The 21,963-nt window shown below is 47.7% G+C and overlaps 1 protein-coding gene across 1 annotated transcript in view; it reads right to left on the bottom strand.

Annotated features, from left to right (window-relative positions):
- Positions 1 to 21,963, bottom strand: part of STYXL1 (serine/threonine/tyrosine interacting like 1) — a 60,521-nt gene that overhangs the window by 24,483 nt on the left and 14,075 nt on the right. Inside the window, exons 2-5 of the mRNA XM_017857594.1 lie at positions 16,891 to 16,997; positions 15,135 to 15,196; positions 8,575 to 8,716; positions 436 to 581 (exon numbers count right to left, since the gene is read on the bottom strand). Coding sequence (XP_017713083.1) covers positions 436 to 581; positions 8,575 to 8,716; positions 15,135 to 15,196; positions 16,891 to 16,993 — 453 coding nt within the window. The 5' untranslated portion in view covers positions 16,994 to 16,997. The remainder of the gene's footprint in view (positions 1 to 435; positions 582 to 8,574; positions 8,717 to 15,134; positions 15,197 to 16,890; positions 16,998 to 21,963) is intronic.

Genomic DNA, 21,963 nt, shown 5'->3' with positions numbered 1-21,963 from the left:
TGGGCAGATCACCTGAGGTCAGGAGTTCGAGACCAGCCTGACCAACATGGAGAAACTGCATCTCTACTAAAAACACAAAAATTAGCCAGGCATGGTGGTTTGTGCCTGTAGTCCCAGCTACCAGAGAAGCTGAGGCAGAAGAATCGCTTGAACCCAGGAGGCAGAGGTTGCAGTGAGCCAAGATCATGCCACTGTACTCCAGCCTGGATGACAAAGTGAGAGTGTTTCAAAAAAAAAAAAAAAAAAAAAAAACCAAACACTGGACCTGGGCTCCTGGCAGCCCTAAGTTCATATCTGCAGCCCAGTCTCCACCCACCCCACCTCCTCCACTTTCTCTATATCCTCTGTCCCTTTCTCCTACTCTGTCACCCACGGGTCAGTCTCCAGGCCCATCCTTCCCATCTGGGCCTGCCTATGCTCAATATTTGGTCCTACCTGAGGCATCCAGATGATCTTCTGGGTCCGGAGAAAGTGGTATGTGCCTGAGAAGCACTCATAGCCCCCTTTCAGGATGTAGACAGGGTGGCGGGTGAGGCGGGTCAGGATCCTGCCATACTCAATGGCTGCTCCAGGCACCACATCTGAGAGTGGAGATCAAAGACATAAATGTCTCTTGTGTATCTGCCATTGGTCTAGAGCTGGGATGGATGGCGACCTTCTTCTGAAATGCAATTATTTTATTTCATTTATTTTTTGAGACAGAGTCTCACTCTGTCACCCAGGCTGGAGTGCAATGCGTGATCTCAGCTCACTGCAACCTCCACCTCCTGGGTTCAAGCGATTCTCCTGCCTCAGCCTCCCGAGTAGCTGGGACTACAGGCGCCCACCATACCTGGCTAATTTTTTATTTTTAGTATAGACAGGGTTTTACCATGTTTGCCAGGCTGGTCTTGAACTCCTGAGCTCAGGTGATCTGCCTGCCTCGGCCTCCCAAAGTGCTGGGATTACAGGCATTAGCCACCGCACCCAGCCTGAAACGCAATGATTTAGGAAGCTGAAGCAAGTATAGAGATGAGTTATATTAAAATTTTAAAAGTAGCTTACCACCAGGTTTTTTTTTGTCTGTTTTTGTTTTTGAGACAGGGCTTCACTCTATCTGGCTAGAGTGCAGTGGTACAATCTCGGCTCACTGCAACCTCCGCCTCCTGGGCTCACACCATCCTCCCACCTCAGCCTCCCAAGTAGCTGAGACTATAGGTGCACACCACCACACCTGGCTAAATTTTGTATTGTTTTATAGAGACAGGATCTCACTTTCTTGCCCAGGCTGGTCTTGAACTCCTGAGCTCAAGCAATCTACCTGCTTCAGCCTCCCAGAGTGCTGAGATTACAGGCGTGCCCAGCCTAAGTTAATCTTCTTTTCTGTAAACTCTGAGATATACAGTATGATACACAACATTATACAATATACATCTCTCAGAGTTTGCAGAAACTGCCAGCTCCAGTTAACCACTCATATGTATACATATGGTTTACATATTATATACGTGAATATATTATATTTATACCACATACATATGTAAACTGTATGCTGTATATCATACAACTCACCCACTTAAAGTGTATGATTCCAAACATATCGACCAATGGAACAAAACAGATAACCCAGAAATAAAGCCACACACCTATAACCATCTGATCTTCAACAAAGTTGACAAAAATAAGCAATGGAGGCTGGGCATGGTGGCTTACATCTATAATCCCAGAACCTTGGGAGGCAGAGGCAGGAGAACTGCCTGACCCCAGGAGTTTGAGACCAGTGTGGGCAACATGGCAAGACCCCGTCACAAATAAAATTCAAAAAATTAGTTGAGTATGGTGGCGGACTCCTGCAGTTCCAGCTACTAGAGAGGCTGAAGCAGGAGGATCACCCGAGCCAGGGAGGCTGAGGCTGTAGTGAGCAATGGTTGTGCCACTGCACTCGTCTTGGAGACAGAGCAAGACCCTGTCTCAAAAAATAGGAACGGGGAAAGGATTCCCATTTACTGGTCAATAAATGGTACTAAGATAACTGGCTATCCATATGCAAAAGAATGAAACTGGACCCCTATCACCATACACAAAAATCAACTCAAGAGAGATTAAAGACTTAAATGTAACACCTCAAAACTATAGAAATCCTAGAAGAAAATCTAGGAAATACCCTTCTTGACATTGGCCTTGGCAAATAATTTTTGGCTAAGTCCTCCAAAGCAACTGCATCTTCTTGACATTGGCCTTGGCAAACAATTTTTGGCTAATCCTCCAAAGCAACTGCAACAAAACAAAAATTGACAAATGGGGCCTGAGGACACTAAAGTGCTTCTGCACAACAAGAGAAACTACCAGAGTAAACAAATAGCCTGCAGAATGGCAGAAAGTATCCACAAGCCATGCATCCAACAAAGATCCAACATCCAAAATCTATAAGGAACTGAAATCAAGAAGCAAAAAGCAAACAGCCTCTGATGGTTAATACTGAGTGTCAACTTGATTGGATTGAAGGATGCAAAGTATTGATCCTGGGTGTGTCTGTGAGAATGTTGCCAAAGGAGATTAACATTTGAGTCAGTGGGCTGGGAGAGGCAGACCCACCCTCAGTCTGGTGGGCACCAGCTAATCAGCTGCCAGTACAGCTAGAACATAAAACAGGCAGAAAAACATGAAAAGACTATACTGGCCTAGCCTCCCAGCCTACATCTTTCTCCCCTGCCGCACACTTCCTGCCCTCAAACATCGGACTGTAAGTTCTTCGGCTTTGTGACTCAGACTGGCTTCCTTGCTCCTCAGCTTGCAGATGGCCTATTGTGGGACCTTGTGATCACATGAGTTAATACTCCTTAATAAACTTCCCTTTATATATATACACGCATATATATGCATATATGCATGTATATATGTATATATGTGTGTGTATATATATGTGTGTGTATATATATATCCTATTAGTTTTGCCCCTCTAGAGAAGAACTCTAATATACAACTCTATTAAAAAGTGGGCAAAGTACGTAAACAGACACTTTTCAAAAGAAGACATACAAGCAGCCAACGAACATGAAAAAACACTTGACATCACTAATCATCAGAGAAATGCAAATCAAAACCACAATGAGATACCTTCTCACACCAGTCAGAATGGCTTTTATTACAAAGCCAAAAAATAACAGATGTTGACAGGGCTACGGAGAAAAGGAACACTTATATACTGTTGGTGGGAATGTAAATGAGTTCAGCCCCTGGGGAAAGGAGTTTGGAGATTTCTTTGTCAAAGAATCAAAAATAGAACTACAATTCAACCCAGAAATCCCGTTACTACGTACACATCCAAAAGAAAATGTTATACCAAAAGGATACCTGTGCCCATATGTTCATTGTAGCACTATTCACAACAGCAAAGACGTAGAATCAACTCAAGGGCCCATCAACAACGAATTGGTTTTTTTTTTTTTTTTTAGATGGAGTCTTGCTCTTGTCGCCCAGGCTGGAGTGCCATGGTGCAATCTTGGCTCACTGCAACCTCCGCTTCCCTGGGTTCAAGCGATTCTCCTCCTGCCTCAGCCTCTCGAGTAGCTGGGATTACAGGCGTGCACACCACCATGCCCGGCTAATTTTTGTATTTTTAGTAGAGACAGGGTTTCACTATACTGGCCAGGCTGTTCTCAAACTGCTGACCTCAAGTGATCCACCTGCCTTGGCCTCCCAAAATGCTGAAATTACAGGCATGAGCCACTGTGCCCAGCCCCAGACTGGATTTTTTAAATGTGGTACACCTATACCACAGAATACTACACAGCTATAAAAAAAAAAAGAACAAAATCATGTCCTCTGCGACACCATGGATGGAGCTGGAGGCCATTATCCTAAATGAACTAACACAGATATAGAAAACCAGATACTACATGTTCTCATTTATAAGTGCAAGCTAAACATCAGGTGCATATAGAAATAAAGATGTGAACAACAGACCCTGAAGGATACAAGGAGAAGGACGGAGAGAGGGGGACAGGGGTTGAAAAACTACCTATTGCAGCCAGGCACGATGGCTCATGCCTATAATCCCAATACTTTGGGAGGCCAAGGCAGGCGCATCATTTAGGCCAGGAGTTTGAGACCAGCCTGGCCAACATGGCGAAACTCCATCTCTACTGAAAATACAAAAAATTAGCCGAGCGGGGTGACACACACCTGTAATCCCAGCCACTTGGGAGGCTGAGGGGAAGCGGAGACTGCAGTGAGCCAAGATCATGCCACTGCACTCCAACCTGGGCAACACGAGCAAAACTCCATCTCAACAAAAAGAAAAAAAAAAAAAGAAAAAAAAACTACCTATTGGGTTCTATGCTCACTACCTGGGTGACGGGTTTAATCAAACTTCAAACCTTAGCATTATACGATATACCCAGGTAACAAAACCACATGTACCCGTTAATCTGAAACTTGAAAAAAGATACAATTCAGTGACTTTTATTATATTCAGAGTTGTGCAACCATCCCCACAATCAATTTTGGAATGTTTTCTTATTATTTGAGACGGGGTCTATGTTGAACAGACTGGTCTCGAACTTCTGGGCTCAAACAATCCTCCCACCTCAGCCTCTCAAAGTGCTGGGATTACAGGTGTGAGCCACAGTGCCCGGCCCAATTTTAGAACATTTTCATCACCCCTACAAGGGACCCTGTACCACTAAGCAGCCATACCCCTGTTTTTCCCCAAACCCCCAGCTCCACTTAACCACTCATTTTTATGGATTTGCCTATTCTGGATTTTTCATATAAATGGAATAATATGTGATGTTTTGCATCTGACTTCTATCACTTACCATGATCTCTTTAGTGTTCATCTACATTATAGCACTTTTTTTTTTGAGACTGAGTTTTACTCTGCCACCCAGGCTGGAGTGCAATGGCACAAACTCGGCTCACTGCAACCTCTGCCTCCCAGGTTCAAGCGATTCTCCTGCCTCAGCTTCCCTAGTAGCTGGGATTACATGCACCTGCCACCATGCCCAGCTAATTTTTATATTTTTAGTAGAGATGAGGTTTCACCATGTTGGCCAGGCCAGTCTTGAAGTCCTGACCTCAAGTGATCCACCCACCTTGGCCTCCCAAAGTGCTGGGATTGCAGGCGTGAGCCACCACACCCGGCCCCATTCCTTTTTATGGCTGAGTAATATTCCACTGTGTGGATAGACTACATTCTGTGTCACCCACTTAGCTGCTGATAGACACTTGGGTTGTTCGTGCTTTTTGGCTATTATGAATAACGTTGCTATGAACATTAATGTAAAAGCTTTGGTGTGGATGTGTTTTCATTTATTGGAGGTCTATATCTTAACCTTCTGAAGAAACACCAAGCTGTTTTCCACAGTGGCTGTACCATTTTACTTTCTGGTTCAGTGTATGAGGTTTCCAGTTTCTCCATGTTCTCACCAACACTTATTATCTGTCTCTTTATGACCATCCCAGTGGGTGTGAATAATATCTCACTGTGGTTTTGACATCAATTTTTTTTTTTTTGAGATGGAGTCTCGCTCTGTGGCCCAGGCTGGCGTGCAGTGGCACGATCCCAGCTCACTGCAAGCTCCGCTTCCTGGATTCACACCATTCTGCCTCAGCCTCCCGAGTAGCTGGGACCACAGGTGCCCGCCACCACACCCGGCTAATTTGTTGTATTTTTAGTAGAGATGGGGTTTCACCGTTTTAGCCAGGATGGTCTCAATCTCCTGACCTCGGGATCCACCCACCTCGGCCTCCCAAAGTGCTGGGATTATAGGAGTGAGCCACTGCACCCGGCGGATATGAATTTAATCTTAAACACCTTCATTGATCTGTAGAATCACAATTAGACTATATGGAAATTAGATATATGTGACAGGAAGTTTGCATAATTAAGGCTAAGCCAAGACATCCTTAAGCCAAGATATCCTGAGGCCAGGTTCTGACCCAGAAAGAGAAATATTGTGTGGCAGACTTCAGAGAGCCAGATAAAAGGAGAAAGGAAAAGCATGGACATTAACTTTTTTTTTTTTTTTTTTTGAGACAGGGTCTTACTCTGTCACCCAGGCTGGGATGCAGTGGTGCAGTCATAGCTCACTGCAGCCTTGACCACCTGGGCTCAAGCGATCCTCCTGTCTCAGCCCCCTGAGTAGCTGGGGCTACAGGCATGCACCACCATGCCTGGCTACATTTTTTTTTTTTTTTTTTGTATTTTTGGTAGAGATGGGGCCTTGCTATGTTGCCCAGGCTGGCCTCAAACTCCTGGCTTCAAGCGACCCTCCTGCTTCAGCCTCACAAAGTGCTGGGATTATGAGTGTGAGGCACCGTGCCTGGCCAACTCTGCTTCCATACTGAATTTTTGTTCAGGGAGACAAAGTTCCAGAAGGGGCTACGGAGGATAAAAGTGGCTGGGACCTGTCTGAGAGATGGCACTGAGAGGAAGAATCTGGAGTCTGCAGCCAGGCTGAGAAAGAACCTGCAGCTGTCAAGACAGGAGCCAAAGCTCAGCCCACAGGACCTGGCTCAGAAGCCAGCGAGTTCAGGCCAGGCATGGCGGCTCATGCCTGTAATCCCTGCACTTTGGGAGGCCAATGCAAGAGAATTGCTTGAAGCAAAGAGTTCGAGACCAGCCTGGGCAACAGAGCGAGACCCTGACTCAAAAAAAAAAAAAAAGGAAAGAAGGGGGTATTGAGAGAAGCCTTGAGATGGTCTTGTACCCTCAAAGACTGTTCATTGACCTGAAAGATGCCATCTGAAACAAGAAAAGTTGCCTTGAGTACACAAGTTGTCTGTATGGTTGTGGTTTCCTGTGAATGGGGGCCCCACAGCAAAGTAAGGTCAATTACAGAATGTAAAAGGGATTATCTGTGTTGAGCACCATCTCCTAGGGTTTCAAGGCCCAGCCTACAGTCCTAGGATTGCAGACCAGAGCCCAACAGGATGAGCTTAGGGAAGAAGGGACAATTTCCTGGCCAAGGACCTCCTGGGACAAAAGTCCAGACAGCTGGTTTTATGAAAGGTGGAAGCATAGCTCCACCCACTGGCAGTTGGTGTGAGTGCTCCCAGCTTCTGGAATGTAGGTGCGGTGCAGTTCTGATTCCTAGAAGCAAAGCTCCCAGTGCCAACCGCAAGGGGTGGTCAGCCCAAAACTACGGGCTCATGAAGAACAGAGCAGAGCCTCAGAGGTTCGATGGAGCACATTGGAAATGACCACGCTTTAATGTTTTGATTTGGGGCTACCTGCTCTCTAGCTCCACTACCCAATTCCTGGGGGACAGGACAGAGCCAAAAGGCCTGGGTTTGAATCCTGGCCCCACCACTTATAGGTGTGGTGGTTTAAAAATATGTCCACACACTTTTAAAAGCTTAGCCTAGGCAACACAACAAGACCCAGTCTCTACAAAAAGTAAATAAATGAGCTGGGTGCCTTATCTTGCCGTATCACCCAGGCTGGTCTTGAACTCCTGGGCTCAAGTGATCCTCCTGCCTCAGCCTCCCAAAGTGCTGGGACTACAGGTATGACTCACTGGGACTGGCGTGCTCATGTGCTCATAGCTCTTGATGTTAGTTAGCGTCCTTGTAAGTTGTTCTGCAGATTCAAGTAAAGCCCTTGGTTCCTGGTGCATGGCACACATGAAACTGTCCCCATAAACTTTGTGAAATTAATCAGGAAAGAAGGGAGGGAAACAAATGAAAATAAAGCAAGCTTGCAGCACATTCAGCATTCATCACTAAGTCACCTTGCTTGCTCTCCAACCTGCTTGCTCACAGCTCTTTGATGTGTACTGTCCCAGAATCACATAGACCCTGTTACAAAAATATAGTTCTACCCCCTCCCCTGCCCCCAAGACGGAGTCTCGCTCTGTTGCCCAGGCTGGAGTGCAGTGGCATGATATTGGCTCACTGCAAGCTTTGCGTCCCGGGTTCATGCCACTCTCCTGCCTCAGCCTCCCGAGTAGCTCGGACTACAGGCACCCGCCACCATGCCTAGCTAACTTTTTGTATTTTTAGTACAGACGGGGTTTCACTGTGTTAGCCAGGATGGTCTCAATCTCCTGACCTCGTGATCTGACCTCTGCCTCCCAAAGTGCTAGGATTACAGGCTTGAATCACCACACCCGGCCAAGAATATAGTTCCCCTTAACTGCTCTGTAGGTGACAACTTGAACGTCATGGAACATTATTTTCCCTTTGAGATATTCTTTCAGGTTCCACATTCTGATGAAACTGCTGACATCAGCTGGTCTGAAGGGCCCCACAGGAGCTGACTCACCAAAGAATGAAGTTTCCACGTCCTGATGATTTCATCCCCTTTTCTTCGACCAATCAATGACCCCAACTTTCTAGTCCCTCACTCTCCCCAATCCCCTTAAAAACCCCATTCCACAACTCCTTGGGGAGATGTATTTGAGGGCCTCCTCCTATCTCCTTGCTTGGTATCCGGTGATCATGAAGCTCTTTCTCTGATGCAAACAAACCCTGCTGTCTCAGTGTCATTGGCCTGTTCCCGTGAAACGGGCATACAAACCTGTTGGTCCTATAACAAATCTGTTCAATAGCCGTTAACTATTATTCTTGCTGCTGTTGCATAAAACCCACCTTTGCCAGCACTATCAGAGTCTGAATCATCATCGTCATCTTTTAAGAGTACCTCCAGGGTGCTGGTGTTGTTATCATACACCACGCAGTACTTCACACACTCCAGGTCCACAGACTCCGGGAGAAGATACTCGTTATTTTTCTTAAAAAAAAAAAACATACACACACACAAGACAGGCCTGTTGGTGGGCAGGTTCGGTTGAGCAGAGACTCCCTGCATAGCAGCACTAGGAGGAGCTAAGACTGCACTCTCTCCCCTAACTACACACACAGGCCCAGAAGCACTGAGACAGTGGGTGGAGAGTCTGTTAAATCCCAAGGATCCTCCATGACTACCTTCCCTTCCGAGAAAAGCTGACCACAGCTGATTGGACCAGAGAGAAGTGCCTGACCAAAGAACCGCTGGTCTGACTGATCCACAGCCTATTAGGTACCCTGGTGTCAGAGAAACCATGGTCAATTCAATTAGTGACATCCTTTCTCATGGAGAGAGTGTTTGGCAGTAGAGATTGAATCCAAAAACACCAGACTGGATGCAGTGGTTTGTACCTGTAATCCCGGCACTTCAGGAGGCCAAGGCAGGAGGATTGCTTGAGGCCAGGAGTTTGAGACCAGCCTGGACAACATAGCAAGACCCCCATCTCTACAAAAAAAAAAATACAAAAATGGCAGGCATAGTGGCATGCGCCTATAGTCCCAACTACTCAGGAGGCTGAGGTGGAGGCTGCGGTGAGCTGTGATTGTGTCACTGCACTCCAGTCTGGGTGACAGAGCAAGACCCGGTCCCAAAACAACAACAAAACAAAAAACACCCCAAAAAAGTACAGTAAGTAGACAGTGTGTAGAAGCAGAAATCATGAGTAAGCAGAAGGAATGAGATGGACTGGAAGCTCAAATGTGGCTGGCCATGGTGGCTCATGCCTATAATCCCAGCTACCCGGGAGGCTGAGGTGGGAGGATCACTTGAGCCCTGGAGTTCAAAGCTACAGTGAGCTATGATTGCACCACTGCAACCCAGCCTGGGTAACAAAGTGAGACTATGTCCCCCCCAAAAAAAGAAAAAAAACTCATGGATTATAAAATGTACTACCAATTTAATCAGGAGTGTGCACAAAAGAAGGACTTGTTGGCAGATAACACTCCAGGCAAGGCAAAGATGCAGCCAGTTTCCAAACCTAAAGCAGCTGGCTTTAGGACCCAGAGATCCTAAAGCCCAGACCTCCTTCAGGCTCTCCTCCTCTCTACTTTCCCCTCGCACTGACTTCCCCTTCTCACACAGCTTCCTTCAGAGGCTTGAGCCATGAACCCCAGCAATGCTCAGGCTCCCATTTTCCCAATTCCACCGCCATGCTGGACAGAGACACCCTTCTCTAATTCCAATTCTGATTGGCTCAGCTTTCATCCCAGACCCATGATCAATCACTGGGGCCAGGGTTCTGGATATTATCTTATTTTAGAGACAGGGTCTCACTCTGTTGCCCAGGCTGGACTGCAGTGGTACAGTCATAGCTCACTGCAGCCTTGAATTTCTGGGTTCCAGTGATCTTCGCACTTCAGCCTCCTGAGTAGCTGGGACCACAGGCATGCACCACCACACCTGGCTAATTTATATATTTATATCTATATATATAGATATATTTGTAGAGACAAAAAAAGCCAGGTGTGGTGGGGTGCACGTGTAGTCCCAGCTACTTGGGAGGCTGAGGTGAGAGGATCGCTTGAGTCTGGGAGGTGGAGGCTGCAGTGAGCTATGATTGCATCACTGCACTCCAGCCTGGGTGACAGCGCAAGACTTGTCACAAAACAAAAATAACAAGGCCGGGCGCGGTGACTCACACCTGTAATCCCAGCACTCTGGGAGGCCAAGGCGGGCAGATCACCTGAGATCAGGAGTTCGAGATCAGCCTGGTCAACATGGTGAAACCCCATCTCTACTAAAAATACAAAAACTAGCTGGGCGTGGTGGCGTGCGCCTGTAGTACCAGCTACTCAAGAGGCTGAGACAGGAGAATGGCTTGAACCCAGGAGGCAGAGGTTGCAGTGAGCCAAGATCACAGCACTTCACTCGAGCCTGGGCAACAGAGTAAAACTCTGTCTCAAAACAACAACAAGAACGACAACAACAAACACTCAAAAAGAAGGTAGTAAACAGATGCCTTCTGGGGTCCCACTATGAAGTCCAGGCTGGTCTCAAACTTGAGCTCAAGCAATCTCCCCACCTTGGCCTCCCAAAGTGCTGGGATTGCAGACTAAAGCCACCATGCCTAGCCAGAATATTATTTTAGAGAGCACCACTAGAAACCCATGGTTTGAGCAGAAAGAGAAGTTCCCCTCAAAAGGCAGAAAACAGCAGATATTCACCACACCCACTTTTAGGGAAAAAGACACTACCATATTAAAAGTATGAATCAGGCCAGGCCTGGTGGCTCATGCCTGTCATCCCAGCACTTTGGGAGGCTGAGGGGGGAGGACTGCTTGAGCCCAGGCGTTCAAGACCAGCCTGGGCAACATAGTGAGACTCCATCTCTACAAAAAATACAAGTTAACTGGGTGTGGTGGTGCACGCCTATGGTCCCAGCTACTGGGAAGGGTGAGGTGGGAGGACTCCTTGATCCTGGGAGGTCAAGGCTGCAGTGAGCCATGATGATGCCATTGCACTCCAGCCTGGGTGACAAAGTGAGACCCTGCCTTAAAAATAATAATAATAAAAAAAATACAAATTGGCCAGGCACGGTGGCTCATGCCCGTAATCCCAGCACTTTGGGAGGCCGAGGCAGGCGGATCACGAGGTCAGGAGTTGAAGACCAGCCTGACCAATATGGTGAAACTCTGTCTCTACTAAAAATGCAAAAATTAGACAGGTGTGGTGGTACGTGCCTGTAGTCCCAGCTACTCGGGAGGCTGAGGCAGAAGAATTGCTTGAACCCGGGAAGCAGAGGTTGCAGTGAGCCAAGATCATACCACTGCACTCCAGCCTGGGCGACAGAATGAGACTCCATCTCAAAAAAAAAAAAAAAAAAAAAAATCAATGGTAGGACATAATCTGTTTTCAAAAAAGAGTTACAGTATGGGATACATGTGCATCATAGAAGGAAACATGGCAGCAGAGTGCTGCTAAGGTGTCAGGTGAGAGTGGAAGTGTACTAGGAATGAGGCTGAAAAGAGAGGTGGTCAGATCCAAGAAGGCTGAGAACACAGGGCTGGGAGCCTTTCTGTCCTGCTGGGGCTGGGACTGCCCTGAAGGCCTCAATCTGCTAACTGGGAAGCTAGGGAGGGAAGGCAAGAGCCAATATCACACCACTGCACTCCAGCCTGGGCAACAAGAGCGAGACTTCGTCTCAAAAAAAAAAAAAAGAAAAGAAAAAGAAAAAAAAAGAAAAGCTGTTAGCCTGAATTGGAGGAGCTGAGAGGCCGAGGCAGAGAGAATGTCTCTTTCCCAGAGCAGGAGGTGCAGCCAGAATCAAAGAAATGCACAGACTTGAGAGCTGAGTGGGAACGGAGGCCCATACATCATGAGGGGGCTCTGAATAGGTGCAGAAAAAGGCCTGCAATGGGGATTAAGAGTGAGATTATGGGCTGGGCATGGTGGCTCACGCCTATAATCCCAGCACTTTAGGAGGCCGAGGCAGGTGGATCACTTGAGGTCAGGAGTTCGAGACCAGACTGGCCAACATGGTGAAACTCCATCTCTACTAAAATTATAAAAATTAGCCAGGCGTGGTGGTGGTGCCTATAACCCCAGCTACCAGGGAGGCTGAGGCAGGAGAATCCCTTGAACCTGGGAGATGGATGTTGCAGTGAGCTGAGACTGTACCACTGCACTCCAGCCTGGGCAGACAGAGTGAGATTCGGTCTCAAAAATAAAAACAAAAAAAGACAAAAAGACAATAATGATGGATTGGGACGGGGAAATATGCTGGAAGAATACACCCTGCCCCTGCTCCCTGCCGAGTTATCGACTTACGTATAGAAAAAGCAGCAGAGATTGAGTGTGGAAGAGTACAGTGGGAATAGGGAGGAAAGGGAAATTTTAGAAGACAAAGTTGTATTATTTTTGAGACAAGGTCTTGCTCTGTCACCCAGGCTGGAATGCAGTGGTGCAATCGGCCTCCTGGACTCAAGTGATCCTCCCACCTCGGCCTCCCGAGTAGCTGGTATTACAAATGAGCACCACCACATTGAGTTAATTTTTCAGTTTTTTGTAGAGACAGGGTTCTTGCTATGTTACCCAGGCTGGTCTTGAACTCCTGGACTCAAGCAATCCTCCTGTCTCGGCCACCCAAAGTGCCAGGATTACAGGAGCAAGCCACCATGTCCAGCCCAAAATTTTAGACGTCAACTTACCAGGACTGCTAATTGCATGTGGATGTCATTGCAGCTGTAAGCTCCAGTGAAATCTCTGGCAAGAAAGTACCCTGACAGATACAGAGATCAAGGACAGACCAGCAGTTATCTTCAGGCAGCAGGAGGAGAAAATGAAGGTGAACCAAAGAGAGAGAAAATAAACCAGGGGGCCAGGTGCAGTGGCTCATGCCTGTAATCCCAGCACTTTGGGTGGCCAAGGCGGGCAGATCACGAGGTCAGGAGTTCGAGACCAGCCTGGCCAACATGGTGAAACCCCGTCTCTACTAAAGATAGAAAAAAAAAAATAGCCGGGCATGGTGGTGCACGCCTGTAATCCCAGCTACAGGCTGGAGGCTGAGGCAGGAGAATCACTTGAACCTGGGAAGCAGAGGTTGCAGTGAGCCGAGATCATGCCACTGCACTCCAGCCTGGGAGACAGGGAAAGACTCCATCTCGAAAGAAGGGAAGAAAAAAAAGAAAAGAAAGAAAAGAAAGAAAGAAAAGAAAGAAAAGAAAAAGGAAAGAAAGAAAAAAGAAAGAAAGGAAAGAAAGGAAGGAAGAAAGGAAGAAAGGAAGAAAGGAAGAAAGGAAGAAAGGAAGAAAGGAAGAGAAAAAGAAAGAAAGAAAAGAAAAGAAACCAGGGAAGTCAAAGAGAACCTCCAAGTTCAGGGCAGAGAATGTGATCAGGACTGCAGAGGGGAGAGATGGGTCCTGGGCGAAGGCTGCCAGGCTTCGCAATGATGAGGGAGAAGACACCCTGGAGGTGTAGGGAAAAGGTCTCACTGCAGTAGGGGACATGGTGACTGTGTGCAGGGCTCTGTCCACTTCTCAGGATGGGGAAGGGAAGATGGGATGGGAGGGGAATGGAAGAGGGGATGGGACGGGAAGGAAAAAAGGGAGATGCTTCCATCTTTGGATTACAGCCAATTATCTCTAAGGTTTATTGTCTGTTTGCTAAATAGAACGAAAGGTCCGTGACAGCCCGGGCAACAAAATAAGATCCTGTCTCCAAAAAAAAAAAAAAAAAAAAAATTACTGTGTTGGCACAAGTCTGCAGTCCCAGCTACTCGGGAGGCTGAGGTAGGAAGATCGATTGAACCCAAGAGTTTGAGCCATGATTGTGCCACTGCACCCCTGCCCGGGTGACAGAGCAAGACCCTGCCCCTAAAAATTTTAAAATAAAGCTCCAAAATAAAGATAAAACAAAAAATATATAAAACAAATAAAATAAAACAGAAAAAATAACCAAAAAACAAAACAAAACAAAACAAAACGCTCCATGAGGGCAAGGACAATGAATTCAGGCTGTTGTTCTGTTGTATTCTGCTGTATCTGCAGGGTCTGGAACAGTACCTGGTACATTAAGGAATTAAATCAATATTTGGCCAGGCTTGGCAGATCACATGTGTAATCCCAGCACTTTGGGAGGTCAAGGCTGGAGGATGGCTTGAGTCCAGGAGTTTAAGAGCAGCCTGGGCAACACAGTGCAACCCCATTTCTACAAAAAATACAAAAATTAGCCAGGCATGGTGGCATTCCCCCTCATAGCCTCAGCTACTCTGGAGGCTGAATGGGATAGGATTGCTCGAGCCCAGGATATATTTTTTTTAAGACCAAGTCTCACTCTGTCACCCAGGCTAGAGTATAGTGGCATGATCTCAGTTCACTGCAACCTCCGCCTCCCAGGTTCAAGCGATTCTCGTGACTCAGCCTCCCAAGTAGCTGGGACTACAGGCGTGAGCTGCCACACCTGGCTAATTTTTGTACCTTTAATAGAGATGGGGTTTCACCATGTTGGCCAGTCTGGTCTAGAACTCCTGACCTCAGGTGATCCACCCACCTCAGCCTCACAAAGTGCTGGGACTGCAGGCGTGAGCCACCGCGCCCAGCCAAACCCAGCAGTTTAAGGCTGCAGTGAACTATGATTGTACCATTGCACTCCAGCCTGGATGACAGAGTGAGACCCTCTCTCAAAAAAAAAAAAAGAAAAAAAAAGAAATCAATATTTGTCTAATGGAGTTGTTAACCATTCTTGGGGGATGGGAGGACAGCTGAGAAAATGTGTGAGAGTGAGAGGTGTGGAAGACCACCATGATGAATGCATAGAAAACAGTCCTGCCTCTGCTACCGCCTGGATTGAGGGTGAAACCTCCCACTCTTCCCCACCCCACTGCAAGGTAGCCAGCCTGCCCCAGATTCCAACACTGCCCATGTACCTTCTTCACTCGAAGGGCTGTGATCACATGGCTTTCGTCATACTCCCATTTGGAACGTACATCTGGAAAGGCAAAGTATTTAAGAACTGAATTTGCAAAGGAACATGCTACCAAACTACTTAGAGGACTTACGTCATCATCAACGTCTGTTTGGCAATTAAGGGACAGTCATTGTCAGCTTAAAACTTGAGATGTGGGGCCTGGTGCGGTGGCTCGCACCTATAATCCCATCACTTTGGGAGGTCAAGGCGGGTGGATCACTTGAGGCCAGGAGCTCAGGACCAGCCTGGCTGACACGGCAAAATCCCATCTCCACTAAAAATAGAAAAATTAGCCAGGTGTGGTGGCAGCGCCTGTAGTCCCAGCTACTCAGGAGGCTGAAGGAGGAGAATCACTTAAATCTAGGAGGCAAAGGTTGCAGTGAGCCAAGTTCGCACCATTGCATTCCAGCCTGGACGAGAGAGCAAGATTCTGTCTCATAAATAAATAAATAAGGGAAGGGGAAGGAAGAAATCAAATTTGAAGTGAGCTCACACTAAATCCCCATCCAGGCTGGAATGCAGTGGCATGATCTCGGGTCACTGCAATCTCTGTCTCCTGGGTTCAAGCGATTTTCCTGCCTCAGCCTCCCCAGTAACTGGGACCACAGGCACATGCCACCACGCTGGCTAATTTTTGTATTTTTAGTAGAGTCAGGGTTTCACCATGTTGGCCAGGCTGGTCTCGAACTCCTGACCTCAACTGATCCGCCCACCTCGGCTTCCCAAAACACTGGAATTACAGGCACGAGCCACCACACCTGGCCTCTTATCAGCTTTCTAAAGCAGCAATCCCCAACCTTTTTGGCACCAGGGACTGGTTTCATGGAAGACAATTTTTCCACAGAACAGGGCAGTGGCGGGGGGTGGTGGTTTGGGGATGATGAGCGCATTACATTTTTTGTGCAATTTATTTCTATGATTATTACATCGTAATATATAATGAAATAATTCTACCATCATGTAGGATCAGTGGGAGCCCTGAGCTTCTTTTCCTGCAACTAGATGGTCCCATCTGGGGGTGACGGGAGATACTGACAGATCATCAGATGTTAGATTCTCATAAGGAGCGAGCAACTTAGATCCCCCGCATGCACAGTTCACGGTAGGGTTTGGCTCCTATGAGAATCTAATGCTGCTGCTGATCTGACAGCAGATGGAGCTCAGGCGGTAATGCGAGCGATGGGGAGTGGCTGTAAATACAGATGAAGCTTTGCTCGCTTGCCTGCTGCTCACCTCCTGCAGTGCCACCTGGTTCCTAACAAGCCACAGACTGGTACTGGGGGTTGGGGACTCCTGTTATTTATTTTTTTTTCTTTTTTAAGACAGGGTCTCACTCTGTCACCCAGGCTGGAATGCAGTGGCACAATCTTGGCTCACTCCAACCTCCACCTCCTGGGTCCCAGCGAGTCTCATGCCTCAACCTCCCGAGTAGCTGGGATTACAGGCGTGCACCACCACAGCTAATTTTTTTGTATTTTTAGTAGAGATGGAGTTTTGCCCTTTTGGCCCGGCTGGTCTTGAACTCCTGGCCTCAAGTGATTCGCCTACCTTGGCCTTCCAAAGTGCTGGGATTGCAGGCGTGTGACACCACACCTGGCCCAGGGACCCCTGTTCTAAAGTCATTCATCCCCCCTCCCAGAAGTTTGTCAACTCAACAAAAATAATGTTTGAAGGACACTGTGTTCGACCTCCTCCACTTTTTTCCAAGTACTTACCAAATAAACAGAGATAGTTGGGTTCGGTTAATCTGGAGAGTTTTGTGGCCTGATTCAGGATGTTGTAAAGCTCTGTCGGTTCACACAAAAGCAAACCAGGCATCCTGCTGCAAAGAATCAATCACACACAAGCATAACACACCTCTTTCTATTTTAGATGAATGGCCACAAAGTAATATATTGAATTAAACTCTTTCTTAACATACCTTCAAACAAAGATGACAGTAATCATGTAAGTGATCAGGAAGGCTTCAAAAACATATAGTTGGCCAGGCACAGTGGCCCACGCCTGTAATCCCACCACTCTGGGAGGATGAGGCGGGTGGATCATCTGAGGTCAGGAGTTTGGGACCAGCCTGGCCAACATGGCGAAACCCCATCTCTACTAAAAATACAAAAATTAGGTGGGTATGGTGGTGCATGCCTGTAATCCCAGCTAGTTGGGAGGCTGAGGCAGGAGAATCACTTGAACCCGGGAGGTGGAGGTTACAGTGAGCCAAGATTGCACCACTGCACTCCAGCCTGGGTGACAGAATAAGACTCCATCTCAAAAATAAATAAATAAATAAATAAAGTGTAGTAAAATGTGAGCAGAGAATAAAATCTTGAATACAACATTATCTGAGCCATATACACATCACATGGGCTGTAAAACAGCTGCCAGTTCATTTGCTTATTTAGCAAATAATTACTGAGCACCTACTATGTCCCAGAGCACTGGAAATAACTGTGGCAAACAAAACCTGCCTTCATGCAGGTTACAGTCTAGCATGGAATGCAGACACTTACAGAAAGAACTGCAAGACATTAGAGCACTATAAAAGATCTTGGGGCCATGCATGGTGACTCATGTCTGCAATCACAGCACTTGGGGAGGCCTAGGCAGGAGGATCGCTTGATCCCAGGAATTCAAGATAAGCCTGGACCACACAGCAAGCCCCTGTAATACAAATTAGCTGGGCGTGGTGGTATACACCTATAGTCCCAGCTACTCAGGAGGTCAAGGTGGGGGAATTGCTCAAGGCCGGGAGTTCAAGACCAGCCTGGACAACATAGTGAGACCCTATCTCTTAAAAAAAAAAAAAAAAAAAAAAAAAAAGGCCGGGCACAGTGGCTCAAACCTGTAATCCCAGCACTTTGGGAGGCCGAGACGGGCGGATCACGAGGTCAGGAGATCGAGACCATCCTGGCTAACATGGTGAAATCCCGTCTCTACTAAAAAATACAAAAAACTAGCTGGGCGAGGTGGCGGGCGCCTGTAGTCCCAGCTACTTGTGAGGCTGAGGCAGGAGAATGGCGTAAACCCGGGAGGCGGAGCTTGCAGTGAGCTGAGATCTGGCCACTGCACTCCAGCCTGGGTGACAGAGCGAGACTCCGTCTCAAAAAAAAAAAAAAAAAACTAAAAACTAGCCAGGTGTGGTGGCACACACCTGTGGCCCCAGCAACTCAGGAGGCTGAGGTGGGAGAATCACTTGAGCCTGGGAGGTGGGGCTGCAGTAAGCCGTGATCACACCACCACAATCCCACCTGGGCAACACAGTGAGACCCTGTCTCGAAAGAAAAAAAAAAAGGAAGGATCAGCTGGTCGCAGTGGCTCACACCTGTAATCCCAGTACTTTGCGAGGCCGAGGCAGGCAGATCACCTGAGGTCAGGAGTTCAAGACCAGCCTGGCCAACATGGTGAAACTCCATCTCCACTAAAAATACAAAAATTAGCTGGGTGTGGTGGTGCACACCTGTAGTCCCACCTACTCGGGAGGCTGAGGCAGGAGAATTGCTTGAACCCAGGAGGCAGAGGTTGCCGTGAGCCGAGACTGCATTATTACACTCCAGGCTGGGTGACAGAGCAACTTCGTCTCAAAAAAAAAAAAAAAAAAGTAGGACAAGTGTTGTCTGAGGATGTGACTGCCAAACTGAGACAGGAGGCTGGGCAAGAGGAGGAGGGAGAGAGGGTGAAACAGAGGATAAGAACATTCTGCTGGGAGCAGGGGCAAGTGCAGTACCTAAGACAGTTCAAAGGAGCCTGGTGTGGCTCCGCTAAAAGCTTGATAAGACACTGCAGAGGCCAACACAGGTGGCCTCTGTGTTAAGGATCCCGACAGTCATGGTTGGGTGGAGAATTGCTGATGTGTACAGAGCTAGGTTTGGGGTCCCGCTGGCAGAGCTGCTCTTGGGACACTGGCTCCTGGGCCCAATTGTTTCTGGAAGGGTCAGGCCTGTGCAGCAGCTTCCTGCAGGAAAGCTTTTATTTTTGAGACAGGGTCTTGTGCTGTCACCCAGGCTGGAGTACAGTGGTGTATTTATAGCTAACCGCAGCCTCAAACTCCAGGGCTCAAACAATCCTCCGGCCTCAGCCTCCCTAGTAGCTGAGACTACAAGAGTATGCCATCATGCCTTTTGAATTTTGTGGAGATGGGCAACACTATGCCCAGTCCGGTCTCAAACTCCCGTCCACAAGGGATCCTCCCGCCTCGGCCTCCCAAAGTGCTGGCATTACAGGTGCGAGCCACTGCACCTGGCCAGCTATCTTTTAGCAAGAGGGCTAGAAGGAGAGCAGAGCAGAGCCTCTGTAGGCCAGTGGGGGGTTGCAAAGGGGAGAAGTTGAGTCCAGGGGTAATCTTGCTCTAAACGGTTAGGCTCCACTTCAGAGTTACCAGACAACGCTCCTGGGAAATGCCAGCACCTCAACTTAAACCTCAGATCCTTCTCACCTCCTCAAAGGCTTCAGTTCTCAGCACCCCTTCACAGCATCAACAGTTTCAGCCTCCACACGGGTCCCTCCTGTCAACATGCAAACATCGTCTTGTACCTATCTCTGTTCTTCTTTCCAGCAGAAGCGTGCAAAGAGAAACATCACTTCTTAAAAGCGTGGTGTTTCATTTACCACCTCCACTTCCTTTCCTCCAATCATGCTGACCCTAGAGTCAAACTCTTTTAGGTCTGAATCCTGGTTCTGCCATTTACTATCAGCTGCCTGGCACTAGGGAGTGGTTATAGCCTCTCTGCGCCTCAGTCCCCACCTCTGTAAAATGGGGGCGAGAATAATATTGCTACTTCTATATAATGAGGGTGACAGTACCTGCCTGGTGTGTGTGTATTCATGAAGTCACATTTGTCAGGCATTCAAACAGGGAGGAAATACTCAAGAGTATTGGCCATTGGCATAACCTACTCTTTGGAGCTGCTGCCTTTTTTTGAGACAAGGTCTTGCTCTATTGCCCATGTTGGAGTGCAGTGGCACTATCATAGCTTGCTGCAGCCTCAACCTCCTGGGCTCAAGCGATTCTCCCACCTCAGACTCCTGAGTAACTGGAACTACAGGCACATGCCACCATGGCTGGCTTTTTTTTTTAAGAGATGGGGTCTCACTATGTTGCCCAGGCTGGTTCCCCTGGAGCTTCCTACCCTACCAAACCACAAAGACTGCTCTGTATCAAAGTCATCAACAATGTCCATCTTGCCTAAGCCATTGGTCACTTCTCTCTGTGCTCGAATGCCCCTCTTAGGAGCAGGTAACACAGTTGAGCACTGTTTCTTCCCCAGACACTCTCCTCTCCCAGGAAACTGCACCCTCCAAGCTTCCCTTCTTCCTCGCAGACTGTTCCTCTCCAACTTTGCATGGAAGAATGCCCCTCAGCTTACTTTCCTTTTTTCTGCTTTATCTACATACTCACTCTAGGGCAGGGTTTCTCAACCTTGACACCACTGACATCGGGGCCAGATAACTCTATGTGCGGGGAGCTGGCCTATGCACTGCAGGATGTTGAGTGGCATCCCTGGTCTCTACCTGGTGGATGCCAGAAGCAAACTGTACCTCTTCCCGTCACCAGTAACAGAAAATATCTCCAGACATCACCAAGGGTCCCCTGGAAAAAGGGGGCAAGATCACTCCTGGCTGAGGATCAACACTCTGAGACCTAGGGTCACAGTGATTTATACAGTTCTCTGAATACCACACACACACCAATGATTCCCAAATTTTATCCCACCTTGACCTGTCTACTGAACTCCAGACTCTACCAGGGTGCCTGGTGGACATCGCAAACACAGCATGACCGAAATACAACTTCAGTGCACTCATGCCCACACCTCCAGCACCTGCTCGTCATTTAGCCTTCTTAGTCTCAATCAACAGCACCATGATCCACCCAGTTGCTTGGGCCCAATGACCTCATTCCTCTTTCCCTCACATCCAGTCTCTGAGCTCTGCCTCCTTCATGTATTCCAAGTCCATCCACTTCTCTCCATCTCCAGGGATACCATCTTGGTCTAAGACACTATTATCTCTCTCCTGATGAGGCAGTACTGCCCAACTGGATTTCTAGCTTCCTCCTTTCTCCCTCCAGTTTCATCTTCACACAATATTCTACGCAATCTTTAAAATCTGAGTAGGGTCTTGGTCTTTACCTCGCTATCACCTGAAGTTATCCTGCTCATTTGCTTATTTATTGTCTCCTGGTTTCTCAGGAAGGGCCTTGCCTGTCTTGTCCACTGCGAGGTCCTCACCCAGTACCCCAGATTTACGTGCTGCAAATTAATAGTCAATGAACATGTGGAAAGAATACATGATTGTCAGTTACCATTACGCCCTATCCCAACGCCACCATCTTGACCTGCCGTCATACTTTTTCCACGTGTGGATTCCTCTTACAGACCTCCTCACTCCCATCCCCAAGTCAGGTTCCACATCCTCTGCCTCTGAAAGCCAGGCCATTTTGGTAGTGGTGAGTACAAAGGAGAGAGGTGGGCTTTGTGTCTAGTCCTAAAACCTCATTAAGCAAAACAAAAAGCTGGTTCCTAACCCATCTGGTCTATGGCTCATAGCCCATCCTCAGTTCCTACGTACTTTCTCCCATTGCTAACTCCATCTCCTTACTCACTAGCCAAAGAATCATCTCTGGTCCTATAGATAAAACCCCAGCCCCAGGCCGGGCGCGGTGGCTCAAGCCTGTAATCCCAGCACTTTGGGAGGCGGAGAAGGGCGGATCACGAGGTCAGGAGATCGAGACCATCCTGGCTAACACGGTGAAACCCCGTCTCTACTAAAAATACAAAAACTAGCCGGGCGAGGTG

The sequence above is a fragment of the Rhinopithecus bieti genome, unplaced genomic scaffold (genome assembly GCF_001698545.2).
Source record: "Rhinopithecus bieti isolate Rb0 unplaced genomic scaffold, ASM169854v2 scaffold_42772, whole genome shotgun sequence".
NCBI lineage: Eukaryota > Metazoa > Chordata > Mammalia > Primates > Cercopithecidae > Rhinopithecus > Rhinopithecus bieti.
Note: the sequence above shows the minus strand (reverse complement) of the source record. Positions and strands in the feature narration are given on the sequence as shown.